This window comes from Bison bison, unplaced genomic scaffold (genome assembly GCF_000754665.1).
Source record: "Bison bison bison isolate TAMUID 2011002044 unplaced genomic scaffold, Bison_UMD1.0 scf7180017864064, whole genome shotgun sequence".
NCBI lineage: Eukaryota > Metazoa > Chordata > Mammalia > Artiodactyla > Bovidae > Bison > Bison bison.
The window spans coordinates 5,059,385-5,075,037 of NW_011494636.1; the positions used below are offsets into that span (position 1 = coordinate 5,059,385).

Below are 15,653 nucleotides of genomic sequence, written 5' to 3' on the forward strand. Positions count from 1 at the left end.
AGAATTAAGCAAATTGAAGATTTTTGCTCACAAAAAGCATGTAGAAAATTCTATAAAATGAAATTAACTAAATGAAATCTAATCTTCCCTAAAAGTAATATATAATATACAAGTTTCGATTTAAGGTATGATGCTAAATATTTCCCAAAGTATGACATGATTTCAAACTTCATAGGAAAATAGTTAATAAATTACAAAGGCATACCCCTACACTATAGTATGTACTTCTAAAGCTTTCAGAAGGATACATGAATTAGTTTAACTTAACATTGCAATAGCAAATCACCTATGTTTTTCAAACTTGCTTAATACATTTGAATCTCTCATATTTTATTATGTGACTCATTATTTTTATTGTACTATCCTTTAATTATGTACAAATACTGAACTGGTCTAAACATAACATACAAAATCCCTCCCCTACAATAACACAGTTAAAAGAGATTTACACTTACTATTTGTTTTTAATTTCTATCTCAAATAAAGCAAATGAATTCAGGTTTTTTTTTTTTTTTTTTTTAAATTTTTATGCTATTACACTAAGATTCATGTTTCGTCTGTTTCCAAAAGAATTAATCATCAATAACATTAATTTTTGTTACTATCTAATTTTTATAATAAGAAAGCATTTTTTATATTAAAATATCAGAATCTCACTCAAATTTTAAAAAATACATCATAGTTCAAATTTCTTTTGGTTTGAATACATATGAAACATTATACATTTAACTCATCAATAGTCTCAAAGTAAGTCTCAAAGTAATTCAATAGAAATTTGATTTTTGAGACTATTGAATTCAGGTTTTTAACATTAATAGATGGATGAAGAGAAAGACAAGTGGTGGGGGAGAAAAAAAGGATGGAGGGAGGGAGAAAAAAATTTTCTTAGCTCAGAAAGGCCTAGAAGTTGTGAGTACCTCTACTCCTCAGATCTTGGTTTCTACATACTGTTTCCCACAAAAGGAACAAGGGTTCCCTGTAGGAATGGTTGATTCCAGGGAATGTACGCAATGAATCTGAAACACCCTGTTCTGCCAGACTTACTTAAAAAAATGACAGAATGGGTCAAAAGGACACAGAAGCCAGCGTGAAGGACCATCCCCAGGAAAACCTATGACAATCTGATCATCAAAAGGATCGACAGTAATGGCTTAAAATCCTTTGAATAAAATAAGAATCCTTGAGCCTGAAAAAAAAAAAACAAATAAAAAATAAACATACAGACTACATAAAATTTATATAAGCGTCATTAATATACCTGATAATGTTGAATGAAACCTAGTTGCCTCTCTCATCATGGATGTAATACTTACTGGATGTAATATTACATCATGGATGTAATACAATTGGAGAGTCACATGACTGTCCTTCCAGGAAATCAGCAATGACCACACTCTTCCACTGCTTTCTCTGTTTAGAATTTCTGGACAATTGTCAACTTTCCAGTTCAACTATGCAGCCTCTTGGCCTTTAGTTATTCTGAGCACACAATCTATGTATTTTACCTTATTTTGGTCTTTTAAGCCAATGACACCTAAGATAGTATTACCAATGTCCATGCCATATATTTATATTTGTTATTTCTAGTTTTCTACTGGAGTAGGCAATGACACCCCACTCCAGTACTCTTGCCTGGAAAATCCCACGGACGGAGGAGCCTGGTAGGCTGTAGTCCATGGGGTCACTAAGAGTCAGACACAACTGAGTGACTTCCCTTTCACTTTTCACTTTCATGCACTGGAGAAGGAAATGGCAACCCACTCCAGTGTTCTTGCCTGGAGAATCCCAGGGACAGGGGAGCCTGATGGGCTGCCGTCTATGGGGTCGCACAGAGTCGGACACGACTGAAGCGACTTAGCAGCAGCAGCAGCAGCAGTTTTCTACTACTGTAAATAGCAATCAAGTTTACATCTTTGTGCCTAAATTTTCTTTCTTTTGGTATTTTATTTTCTTATAATAGATTCCAAGAATTTGCAATAATAACTAAAGTGTATAAGCATTCTTGGGCTTCCCTGGTGTCTCAGTGGTAAAGAATCTTCCTGCCAATGCAGGAGACGCAGGTTTGATCTCTGGGTCAGGAAGAGCATCTGGAAAAGGAAATGGCAACTCGGCCCGGTATTCTTGCCTGGGAAATCCCATGAACAGAGGAGCCTGGCAGGCTACAGTCCATGGGGTCACAGAAGAGTCAGACACAACTTAGCGACATAAACATTCTCAGGCTGGGGACGGTTAACTGGAAGGCAGGGCCATCGGTGCTCCCCACACAGTTCATGGGTGAGCTCATTCCGTAGCACTTCACCACCGTGGACAAGCTCTCCAATGTGAAAGGTAGAATAGATGTCCTGCGGGTGATTTGATTTGTTCTTACTGTTAAAACTTTCAGAGAGGTTGAACATTTTTAAAATATTATTATCTATAAATTAAAGTTTCATATTATGGATACCCTGACCTTTATCCATTTAGCTACTATGACCTTAGTTTTTTCTTAATGAATTGTATGATTCTCTCTCTCACACACATGCACACACACACACACACACACCACAGATTTGTGGAGGATACCAAGTAACATATGAACACGGTACTTTAAACATCATTAGTGAGATAAATCACAAAGATTAAAAAAAGTCTGTAAAGAAATATTTTCCCCGCCTCAGAGGGTTTATTGATGTTATATGCGTTGAGACCATAATTTTAAGATTATGATATGCATTGAAAGTGAAAGTGTTAGTTGCTTAGTCATGTCCAACTCTCTGCAACCCCATGGACTGTAGGAGACCAGGCTCCTCTGTCCATGGGATTCTCTAGGCAAGAATACAGGAGTGGGTTCCTGTGCCCTTCTCCAAGGGATATTCTGGACCCAGTGATTGAACCTGGGTCTCCCGGACTTCCCAGGTAATGCTAGAGGTAAAGAACCTGCCTGTCAATACAGGAGACATAAGAGACATGGGTTTGATCTTTGAGTTGGGAAGATCCCCTGGAGTAGGGCACAGCAACCTACTCCAGTATTCTTGCCTGGAGAATCCCATGGGCCGAGGAGCCTGGCGGACTACAGTCCATAGGGCCACAAAGAGTCAGACACAACTGAAGTGACTTAGCACACACACATGCTCCTGCACTGCAGGCAGATTCTTTACCATCTGAGCCACCAGGGAAGCCCATGGTATGCATTACATGGTAGAAAATGAATAAGTAAACATATAACTGCTATTAGGCACCAAGGTTCTCCAGGTAAGAGAAAGAGGAGGCAGCATAAAAGTATAAAAAGTTAACATAAACTCTATTATCCTATGTGAAAAATTTCTTTCATCATATCTATATGTATGAAATTTTCTTTCATCATATGTATATAACAAAGCACGTATTTCTTATTACATCTGCTACTTCTCCTTCCCTCTATGGGCCCAGAAATATATGTGAAGTAAAAGTTTGTGTATGTATTTAGAGTTTTAGTGTGATTTGTATTCGTTTTACTAAACATGTCTTGATTTTTATTACTGAAGCAAAAAAATCTTGCTTGGCCATTATTCCATCTACAAACTTAACTGTTTTCTTTTAGCTTCTCAATAATTTCTTCAAGGACCCATTCCCAGAAAAATTTTTGGTTCTCTTCAGAAACTGGGTCAATGATCCCGATCCTGCAGTTTGCAAATTGAGCCTTCAGAAAATTGCCAGTATGGCACCAGTTATCAATGAGGTATGCATGTGTATGTGATTTGTGTCTGCCAGCACTCAAAGTTACGATCTGAGATTTGATGATCTGAGATAACTCAATATCATTACTGACAAAACACTGATTATTTTTAGTTTATACATCACTAAAACAAAGTCAAGTATTTTATCAATAAGGAAACTGAGTTGAATTGAAAGGATGTGTTGTTAATAGGCTTTATCATCTTATTTATATTTTCCCAGATTATTCACTACACTCAGGACTTATCAAAATTGCCTTACATAAACACTCTTGTTTCAGTCTAAACCACATGTCTGTAAGTTATTTTTCACTCCAACATATACACATGAATACACACTAATTCCTGTCTCAGAGCGTTCATTCAAGTTTTTTCTTCCTTTATACTACTTTCCTCCTTCACCCATTCACATTTTTCTTATTTTTCAATGATTATCTCAAGTCAAATTTCACTGAATATTCTGCTTTGTAGCACCCTGATCCCTTTCAGAGCCACTCCAACTATAAGCACTTGCTTATATAATATTTATATTTATGGCTCTCTACCTATGACTCTGAAACTAACAGCATCAGTGTCTCTTGGAAACTTGTTAAAAATGCACCTTGTCAGGCCCTATCACAGGCCTATGGAATCAGAAATCCTAGAGGTTGTGCCCACCAACCTATGACTTCAAAATTCCTCCAGGTGATCCTCAGTTCAGTTCGGTTCAGTCACTCAGTCGTGTCTGATTCTTTGCAAATCCATAGACTGCAGATTACCAGGCTTCTCTGTCCATCACCAACTCCTGGAGTTGCTCAAAATCACATCTATCGAGTTGGTGATGCCATCCAACCAACTCATCCTCTGTCGTCCCTTTCTCCTTCTGCCTTCTATCTTTCCCAGCATCAAGGTCTTTTCAAAAGAGTCAGTTCTTCACATCAGGTGGCCAAAGTATTGGAGTTTCAGCTTCAGCATCAGTCCTTCCAATGAATATTCAGGACTGATATCCTTTAGGATCGACTGGTTTCATCTCCTTGCAGTCCAAGGGACACTTAAGAGTCTTTTCCAACATCACAGGTCAAAAGCATCAATTCTTCGGCACTCAGCTTTCTTTATGGTCCAACTCTCACATGCATACATGACTACTGGGAAAACCATAGCTTTGACTAGATGGACCTTTGTTGGCAAAGTAATGTCTCTGCTTTTTAATATGCTGTCTAGGTTGGTCATAGCTTTTCTTCCAAGGAGTAAGCGTCTTTTAATTTCAAGGCTGCAGTCACCATGTGCAGTGATTTTGGAGCCCAGGAAAATAAAGTCTGTCACTGTTTCCCTTGTTTCCCCATCTATTTGCCATGAAGTGATGGGACCGGATGCCATAATCTTAGTTTTCTGAATGTTGAGTTTTAAACCAACTTTTTCCCTCTCCTCTCTCACTTTCATCAAGAGGCTCTTTAGTTCCTCTTTGCTTTCTGCCATAAGGGTGGTGTCATCTGTGTATCTGAGGTTATTCATATTTCTCCCTGCAGTCTTGATTCCAGCTTTTGTTTCATCCAACCCAGCATTTTGCATGATGTACTCTGCATAGAAGTTAAATAAGCAGGGTGACAATATACAGCCTTGACGTATTCCTTTCCCAATTTTGAACCAGTCCGTTGTTCCATGTCTGGTTCTAACTGTTGCTTATTGACCTGCATACAGATTTCTCAGGAGGCAGGTGAGGTGGTCTGATATTCCCATCTCCTGAAGAATTTTCCACAGTTTGTTGTGATCCACACAGGCAAAGATTTTAGCCAGGTGATTCTGGTACAGGCTAAACTGGAGAACTACTGTCCCATATCATTTCCCACTGTCATGTGAATACTTGCCTTCCCAGAAGAGTACATCAAAGCATATTCCTAAGTTTTGTAATTCACTTGCAAATTCCAAAGTACCTTGCACAATGCTGAGACTGCAGATATTCCATAAATTGTTACTGATTTAATAAGAAATTTAATAAATCCTAGTATATGTATTTGGAGAAGGAAATGGCAACCCACTCCAGTGTTCTTGCCTGGAGAATCCCAGGGACGGCAGAGCCTGGTTGGGCTGACGTCTCTGGGGTCGCACAGAGTCAGACACGACTGAAGCAACTTAGCAGCAGCAGCAGCAGCAGTATATGTATTAAGCATAGTCTCTGAAAGCTTAAAGACAGTCAGTGGGCACTCATTTTAAATTTAGAATGAAGTGAGCCATAGTTAATTTGCTTTAGATAAATCATAGGAGTCAATAGTATGAATTATAAATAGAAAGTTATTTATTGCCTTGTCTAGTGCTCTGACCAAGAGAGACACAGTAGAAAGTGATCTGGATTGAGGTTTAATATACCATCTACTAGTAAGGACTCAGTTTTCCTGCATGACACAAGTGTCTTTTGGCTATTACTTTGGCAAATAGTATTTATTTCTTTTACTTCTTTTCTTTCCAGCGTTTCTTTCTCTTTTTTGATGCCTCCTTTTCATGTTTTAATGGCTTGATACTCTGCATGTCTCTGATCTGCAATTGAGGCCCACAACTTAGCTCAGGAGCTCAGTGGCTCTCATGTTTAGATGTTAGTACTGCCAATGGCATGTTGGTAAATATTTATTAAACAATCAACTCTGTGAAAATAAGACCACTTATTCCCTGATGTAAATACTCCCACCATCGCTGATTTCAATCTATCAAAGGGACATCAGTAAACATGGATCTGGGCAGAGATGCACAGTAGCACATTATTAGTTAATATTTCCACCATCCAGATACAATACATGTAAACAACCTGAAAGGCAGAAAAAATTAGAAAATTTAGCAAAAGAAATAGGAAGAAATGAGTCTTGAATATTTACTACCATTGTTTTTTATTTATTTCTAAATTTACAAAATTTAAATTTTTAATAGTGACTTTTTTTGACAATTGATTCCTATAAGCCAGCCCCAGCACATCACTGCATGGTGCCCACACTCAGAGGTGTGTGTATCAAATGCTACCTCAAGTCTCCTTCTAGTCCCTAATTCCCACCGCTTTCTTTCTGTTATACATAGATAGAAAATGTCTGCAGCTTGTTAACATCCATCTTGGACGCCTTCCTTTCCAAAGACATGACTGTTATAATCCGGGCCTTGATAACCCTCAGAAAACTTTTAGACAGACTGGACAAGGTGACCTACTCCTCCCTGTCTACCAGAATTGCCTCCAGCTACTGTCCTCTGATGGATCATGTGAGTTTCTCACAGATATGTGAGATCATTGGGTTTCATCATTCAGCTGAAGCGCCAGCTAAGGCAATGATATTACATTCCAGAATAAGTGAACAGAAGGCAGTCAATTTGTGCCGATCTGCCATTTGTTTTCCAGAGATAATAATATTGACCAAGTAAGCTCTAAGTTTGTATATGTGTTTTTACACATTTTTAAAATTTTATGTATTCATTTATTTTTGGCTGTGCTGGGTCTTCCGTGCTGCTCGGGCTTTTCTCTAGTTGCAGCAAGCAGGGGCTATACTCTAGTCGCAGTGCACAGTCTTCTCACTGTAGTTTCCTCTCTCGTTTCAGAGTATGGGCTTCAGGGTACGTGGGCTTCAGTCGTTGCTGCACATGCGCTCAGTTGCTGTGGCTCCTGGGCTCTAGAGCACAGGCTAATTGTGACTCACAGGCTTAGTTGCTCCATGGCATGAGAGATCTTCCCGGATCAGGGATCAAACCCATGTCTCCTGCATTGGTAGGCAGATTCTTTACCACAGAGCCACCAGGAAAGCCCTGTATGTTTGTTTTTAAGCTACAGAAGTCTGACCATAGGAAATGAGAGTCAAAATGTAGCCTTTATTTTTAGATGAAAGAGGAATTGTAGTTTAGTGGCTATATTTGTTAACACAGAATCTGGACTTTCTAGGTTCAAATCCCTGTGCTGCCACTGACTAGCTGTGAAATCTTGAGCAAGTGGCTCAGTCTGTTAGTACATCATCTGTAAAACAGAGTGAGTAGCAGGTATATTATGGGTATTAGAGTTGACATGTGTAATACCCCAAATGAATTTATTATCATAGAAAACATTAATTAGAAAGTCTTTGATCAGAAAGTTGTGCATTTTGAAAATTCTCATTTTTATGGTAATGTGTAGTATTTATGGTAAATGTATAGTTTATTAAAAATATAGTATTTTAATAAACAAGAACATGTTGGTATGCTATGAGAAATCTATTTGTTTTTAAAGACTCCTTTGATGAGTTGTTTGTGAACCAGAGAATTGTGTCATAGTAAATTATCTTGCCAAAATTTGTAACTTCTTACTAGTTCTGCAGATTTCATTGAAAGGGGGCTCAATATTATTAAATTATAGAAAGAGGAAACTTAGTGGCAGAAAAGATTTTTATAAGGACATAATAATAGTAATAATAACACTGGCTAAAATTTATTGAGCATTTACTGTACACCAGGCATTATTCTAAGGGATTTACATGGACAATTTCATATAATTCTCTAGACAACTCTCTTGGGCTTCCCTTGTGGCTCAGCACGTAAAGAATCCACCTGCAATGTGGGACACCTGAGTTCAATCACTGGGTTGGGAAGGTCTCCTGGAGAAGGGAAAGGCTACTTACTACAGTATTCTGGCCTGGAGAATTCCACGGACTGAATAGTCCACAGGGTCCCAAAGAGTCGGACATGACTGAGCGACTTTCACTTTCACTAGAAGACAACTCTATTACTATTTTCCAGTTTACATATAAGCAAACTGAGGCAAACTGAAGTGAATATTAGACCAAGTTCATACAGCTGATAATTAGTATGTCCATGTAAATAATTATCTTCAAAATGGAATAATATTTTTGTAAAACCTGGAAGTGATATTATATTTTTTAAAAATTATCCTCTTCCTCTGACTTGTAATTTTTCTCTTCTAGAATCCTTATAATCCAATCACCGTCCTATTTGGACTAAGTAAACCCTTGGAAACCTAGTATTATGCCAGTATGCAAAGAACTCACGTTGGTATTCAGTAGCAATTCTGTAAAGGCCTCCAGCATTTGAATATATCATGGTTACATTACCCTAAGTATTTTGATAGAAATTATCTCCAAGTTATATGGATTTTTACATGTTATATCTTTCAGTTCAGTTCAGTTGCTCAGTCATGTCTGACTCTTTGTGACCCCATGGACTGCAGCATGCCAGGCTTCCCTGTCCATCACCAACTCTCGAAGCTTGCTCAAACGCATGTCCATCAAGTTGGTGATGCCATGCAACCATCTCATCCTCTGTCGTCCCCTTCCCCTCCAGCCTTCAATCTTTCCCAGAATCAGGGTCTTTTTCAATGAGTCAGTTCTTCGCATCAGGTGACCAAAGTATTGGAGTTTCAGCTTCATCATCAGTTCTTCCAATGAATATTCAGGACTGATTTTCTTTAGGATTGACTGGTTTGATCTCCTTGCAGTCCAAAGGACTCACAAGAGTCTTCTCCAACACCACAGTTCAAAAGCATCAATTCTTCAGCTCTAAGCTTTCTTTATGGTTCAACTCTCACATCCATACATGGCTACTGGAAAAACTATAGCTTTGACTAGATGCACTGTTATTGGCAAAGTAATATCTCTGCTTTTTAATATACTGTCTAGGTTGGTCATAGCTTTTCTTCCAAGGAGCAAGAACTATGGATGGAGGTTCACGACATTGTACAGGAGACAGTGATCAAGACCATCCCCAATTATATCTTTAGTATGTTATTAAATACTATCTTCCTAAATTTAAGAAGCTCACTTTTCACAGGGGATTTTCTTTCATGTAATATGAATTTTGGTAAGTAAGTCTTATTTTAAAATCAGAAGAAGAGATGATTTCTTAGACCCAAGGTGAATTTACCCAAGGTGAATCTTTTCTAAAAACAAATGATAAATATATACACACACATATATACACATCATATATAGTTATATACATTATATAAATATATATACTATATAGTGTGTGTGTGTATATATATATATATATACACATACTATATGTTAGTGTGTGTATATATTTAGTGTGTGTGTATATATATCCTCAAATGAGGTCTTTTCTGTGTGCATGTTTTAGGGTAATGAAGGTATTCGGAGTATGGCCATTCGCCACTTTGGTCAGTTACTCATGGACATGAGTCAGTACACATGGATGCTAAATGATGTGGTTTATGCAGGCTTGGTGCCTCTGATCCTGTTTTTGGAAGACACAGAGGAAAGAGTAGTTAAAGTAAGTCCTAAAATTTTGTTTGTCTTAGTTTTGCAGAGAATCACAGTGTTTTATATAACACCAGATGGAATGGATCTTTACTGACCTTTTTCTGCTTCACAGGCATGTAAATATACATTAAAAATCTGTGCCTCAGAATTAAAATGGTCAACATTATATTTCCTAAAGGATGAATATTACAATTTTGAGCTGGTGGTGCTCAACATCTGTAACAATCTTGTAAGTGTCCACTCAAGATTTACTACCCTAAGAGTTACCAAGACAATGTTAAAGGATATACAAAGTGATGAAAAGCATAATGGGTACAAGGTGAATCCAGAAGGACTCTGAAGAGAAGATAATAAGTGGACAATTACAGCTAGGGCTTGAGACCAGACAAAAATTAAATTTTCCCACTTTCTTCTCCTTTACATGGATCATCTATTTTTTCTTCCTCCAACCCACCTACTTTGAGCAGTCTAAAGATGGGCACAGCATTTCAGATCACCAAAAGAAAAACTGGAATTAGTTTTCCATGGCTGAATGAGCTGGTTTTCTGAAAATCAGCATAAACTGCAACAATAGACAGGTAGGGATGGAAGGATGTTAACCAAAGGTTGGAAACCCAAAAACTGGATATCATATAACAAGCTGAATAATACCTGCAAGCAGGAGAGTAACGTTCCTACATAGAAACCCCCAAGTTTTAACCTGGCCCTGATTTGGTATAAGCAACCAAGTTCATTTCCCTGGAAGCCTCTCTGAATTTAGCATATGTGTATTTTCAAGAAGTGAGAGAATTTTTTTCCTTTTTATTTTCAGCTTATTTCTCATCAAAAATACATTACAGATTTGATATCTGAGACCTTAGGATTCTTGGAGAGTTCCAGAACATATCTGAGAAGAGGATCAGTTATTTTACTAGGTAAGTAAAATTCAATTCTCATTTCCTAATTTGTCTTAACAGGTAAAGAATGGATAGCAGCTAAAAGTTTTCCTTGAAAAATTATAGATTTTCTTTGTTTAGGATGGACTTTAATTTTCAGATGATATCTATAATGAGCAGAAGTTAAAATATATGATGAGAATAGAGTTCTATTTTATAATACACAGCTGAGTATAAGTATGTAATTAAACTATCATACAAAATATTCAACCAGATGAATTTCAAAATTTAAGAAGGTGGCAAACCACTAAAGTTCTCCCTTGCTGCTTAAAAATCACCTCTCCCCATTGAAGAATAATATATTTTTTTAAATGCCAGTCTTTAACAAAACATGAACATCTCTAACACAAATTACAACATATGAGTGATAGTCGCTCCGTCCTGTCCAACTCTTTGCAACCCATCAACCGTCACCTGCCAGGCTCCTTTGTCCATGGAATTCTCCAGGCAAGAATACTGGAGTAGAAAAAAAAAAAAAAAGAATACTGGAGTAGGTTGCCATTCCCTTCTCCAGGGGATCTTCCCAAATTATGGACTGAACCCAGGTCTCCCACATTGCAGGCGGATTCTTTACCATCTGAGCTACCAGGGAAGCCCACAACAGATGAGGAAGAGCTACCAAATCCAATAAAGTTCAACAAAAGAAAATGTAGAGTTGAGGGAGTACAGTAAGATTCTAAAAGAAGACAACCAAAATTTTCAACCTTGAACAAATCTGACCAACCAGTTTTTTTCCCACTAGCTTCTTACCACGAAGATCAAAACTGCTGCTGCTGCTGCTGCTAAGTCGCTTCAGTCATGTCCGACTCTGTGCGACCCCATAGACGGCAGCCCACCAGGCTCCCGCGTCCCTGGGATTCTCCAGGCAAGAACACTGGAGTGGGTTGCCATTTCCTTCTCCAATGCATGAAAGTGAAAAGTGAAAGTGAAGTTGCTCAGTCGTGTTCGACTCTTAGTGACCCCATAGACTGCAGCCTACCAGACTCCTCCATACATGGCAAGAGTACTGGAGTGGGGTGCCATTGCCTTCTCTGAAGATCAAAACTAATAATCCTTTATTTGGAATGAGAGGAAGGAGTTCCCATTTGCCATCAGGAAGTACGTAGGGCATCAAAGAATGAGAAAATACTTAGTCATATCATACTTGTGGGCTTCCCAGGTAGCTCAGCTGTAAAGAATCCACTTGCAATGCAGGAAACAAATCAAATCTTAAAAAATGTTTCTACACCCGAACTCAGAAAGAACTCTCAAAACTCTAAAAGAAAGTGATGTTTCTGCTTCCAGTTCCCAAACTGGTAAACCATTACTCATCATTCTCAACAGATCACTCCTTTGGGGAATGGGAGAGAGGTACCACCAACCAAGACAAGTATAAGGAGAAACTGTGGATTACGGCTCCTTTTGAATCAGCGTCTATCTTAGGGAGGCGGAACACGCTTCTCTAATGTTCTATGTCCAATATAACTATCAATACTTTGGCAGAAATAAATTGAGATCTATCTTTCTTTGAAGTTGAAAAAAAAAATGTTTCTACAGAGTACTTGAAAATGATAATAATTATATTCATGAATCCAAAACATTTAAAAATAAAGGTCTATAGATATAAGTGCTCAGGAATATATAATGGTAAAATGGGAGCACATGTAAAATAAATCTTTCAAAGTATGGTAGGAAGTGTAAGAAAAATATATAACCATTATTTAAAAAAAAAAAAAAAACTACATTGCAGGCAATGGAAGAAAATACATAGTGTTGATAACCCAGTAAGGGACAAGAAGTAAAGGGTTGAGAAATGTTAGCAAAATAAGATGTAAACCAATAAGAAATAGTTTGAAAAGTTAGGGAGTAATGATAGAGAAGACAGATTACAGAAAGATAATATCCCTGAAGAAATAATGGACAATTAAAACAGAAAAAAAGTATTCAAAGGTAAAATTTAAAAACTAAAAGAATTTTTAATTAAATATGCTGAAGATGGTAAAAACTTTCAAGACATATTTTATACAGAATAAAACATTCCTAACAAAGTTATTGGACTTTAGAGTTAAAGAATTCTCTGAACATTTGGGTAAAAAAGTCACCTATACATTACAAAATAAATAAATCTTCCATTAGACTTCTCCACTTCAGTATTCAACTCTAAAATATAGTGGAACAGTACCTACAAATCCTTAGTAGAAAAATATGTGACCAAAGATTTTTAGATCGTCAAAATTATGCCATGCTGTTCTTAGTCATTCAGTCATGTCCGACTCTTTGTGACCCATGGACAACAGCCTGCCAAGCTCTCTGCCATGAGGATTCTCCAGGCAAGAATACAGCAGTGGGTTGTCCTGCCCTCCTCCAGGGGATCTTCCCAACCCAGGGATTAAACCCAGGTGTCTCACCTTGTAAGCAGATTCTTTACTATCTGAGCCAACAGGGAAGTCCAAGAATACTGGAGTGGGTAGCCTATTCCTTCTCCAGGGGATCTTCCTGATCCAGGAAGTGAACCAGGGTCTCCTACATGGCAGGCAGATTCTTTACCAGTTGAGCTACCAGGGAAGCTCCATCAAAATTATATCCAACTATAAAGATAATAAAATATTTCTAAAACACAAAAACTCAGCAAAAGTTCATTACCATGAACCCTTAAAGAAAGCAGTGATGGGGGGAGGAGCCAAGATGGTGGAGGAGTAGGACGGGGAGAACACTTTCTCCCCCACAAATTCATCAAAAGAGCATCTAAACGTCGAGTAAACTCCACAAAACAACTACTGAATGCCGGCAGAGGACATCAGGCACCCAGAAAAGCAACCCAACTCTTCAAAAGGAGAGAGAAGAAATACAGCTCCACCCACCAGAACACCGACACAAGCTTCCCTAACCAGGAAACCTTGACAAGCCACCTGTACAAACCCACACACAGCGAGGAAAAGCCACAATAAAGAGAACTCCACAAACTACCAGAATACAGAAAGGACACCCCAAACTCAGCAATTTAAACAAGATGAAGAGACAGAGGAATACCCAGCAGGTAAAGGAACAGGATAAATGCCCACCAAACCAAACAAAAGAGGAAGAGATAGGGAATCTACCTGATAAAGAATTCCAAATAATGATAGTGAAATTGATCCAAAATCTTGAAATTAAAATGGAATCACAGATAAATAGCCTGGAGACAAGGATTGAGAAGATGCAAGAAAGGTTTAACAAGGACCTAGAAGAAATAAAAAAGAGTCAATATATAATGAATAATGCAATAAATGAAATTAAAAACACTCTGGAGGCAACAAATAGTAGAATAACAGAGGCAGAAGATAGGATTAGTGAATTAGAAGATAGAATGGTAGAAATAAATGAATCAGAGAGGATAAAAGAAAAACGAATTAGAAGAAATGAGGACAATCTCAGAGACCTCCAGGACAATATTAAACACTACAACATTCGAATCATAGGGGTTCCAGAAGAAGAAGACAAAAAGAAAGACCATGAGAAAATACTTGAGGAGATAATAGTTGAAAACTTCCCTAAAATGGGGAAGGAAATAATCACCCAAGTTCAAGAAACCCAGAGAGTCCCAAATAGGATAAACCCAAGGCGAAACACCCCAAGACACATATTAATCAAATTAACAAAGATCAAACACAAAGAACAAATATTAAAAGCAGCAAGGGAAAAACAACAAATAACACACGAGGGAATTCCCATAAGGATAACAGCTGATCTTTCAATAGAAACTCTTCAAGCCAGGAGGGAATGGCAAGACATACTTAAAATGATGAAAGAAAATAACCTACAGCCCAGATTATTGTACCCAGCAAGGATTTCATTCAAGTATGAAGGAGAAATCAAAAGCTTTTCAGACAAGCAAAAGCTGAGAGAATTCTGCACCACCAAACCAGCTCTCCAACAAATACTAAAGGATATTCTCTAGACAGGAAACACAAAAACGGTGTATAAATTCGAACCCAAAACAATAAAGTAAATGGCAACGGGATCATACTTATCAGTAATTACCTTAAACGTAAATGGGTTGAATGCCCCAACCAAAAGACAAAGACTGGCTGAATGGATACAAAAACATGACCCCTACATATGTTGTCTACAAGAGACCCACCTCAAAACAGGGGACACATACAGACTGAAAGTGAAGGGCTGGAAAAATATTTTCCATGCAAATAGGGGCCAAAAGAAAGCAGGAGTAGCAATACTCATATCAGATAAAATAGACTTTAAAACAAAGGCTGTGAAAAGAGACAAAGATGGTCACTACATAATGATCAAAGGATCAATCCAAGAAGAAGATATAACAATTATAAATATATATGCACCCAACACGGGAGCACCGCAGTATGTAAGACAAATGCTAACAAGTATGAAAGGAGAAATTAACAATAACACAATAATAGTGAGAGACTTTAATACCCCACTCACATCTATGGATAGATCAACTAAACAGAAAATTAACAAGGAAACACAAACTTTAAATGATACAATAGACCAGTTAGACCTAATTGATATCTATAGGACATTTCATCCCAAAACAATGAATTTCACCTTTTTCTCAAGTGCACATGGAACCTTCTCCAGGATAGATCACATCCTGGGCCATAAAGCTAGCCTTGGTAAATTCCAAAAAATAGAAATCATTCCAAGCATCTTTTCTGACCACAATGCAGTAAGATTAGATCTCAATTACAGGAGAAAAACTATTAAAAATTCCAACATATGGAGGCTGAACAACATGCTGCTGAATAACCAACAAATCACAGAAGAAATCAAAAAAGAAATCAAAATTTGCATAGAAACGAATGAAAATGAAAACACAACAA

General features: G+C 37.6%; 1 protein-coding gene across 1 annotated transcript in view; it reads left to right on the top strand.

Annotated features, from left to right (window-relative positions):
* MROH9 (maestro heat-like repeat family member 9) overlaps positions 1–15,653 on the top strand; it is a 100,223-nt gene that overhangs the window by 67,841 nt on the left and 16,729 nt on the right. Inside the window, exons 16-20 of the mRNA XM_010836725.1 lie at positions 3,560–3,697; positions 6,732–6,908; positions 9,762–9,914; positions 10,017–10,133; positions 10,716–10,818. Of these exons, the coding sequence (XP_010835027.1) occupies positions 3,560–3,697; positions 6,732–6,908; positions 9,762–9,914; positions 10,017–10,133; positions 10,716–10,818 (688 nt within the window). The remainder of the gene's footprint in view (positions 1–3,559; positions 3,698–6,731; positions 6,909–9,761; positions 9,915–10,016; positions 10,134–10,715; positions 10,819–15,653) is intronic.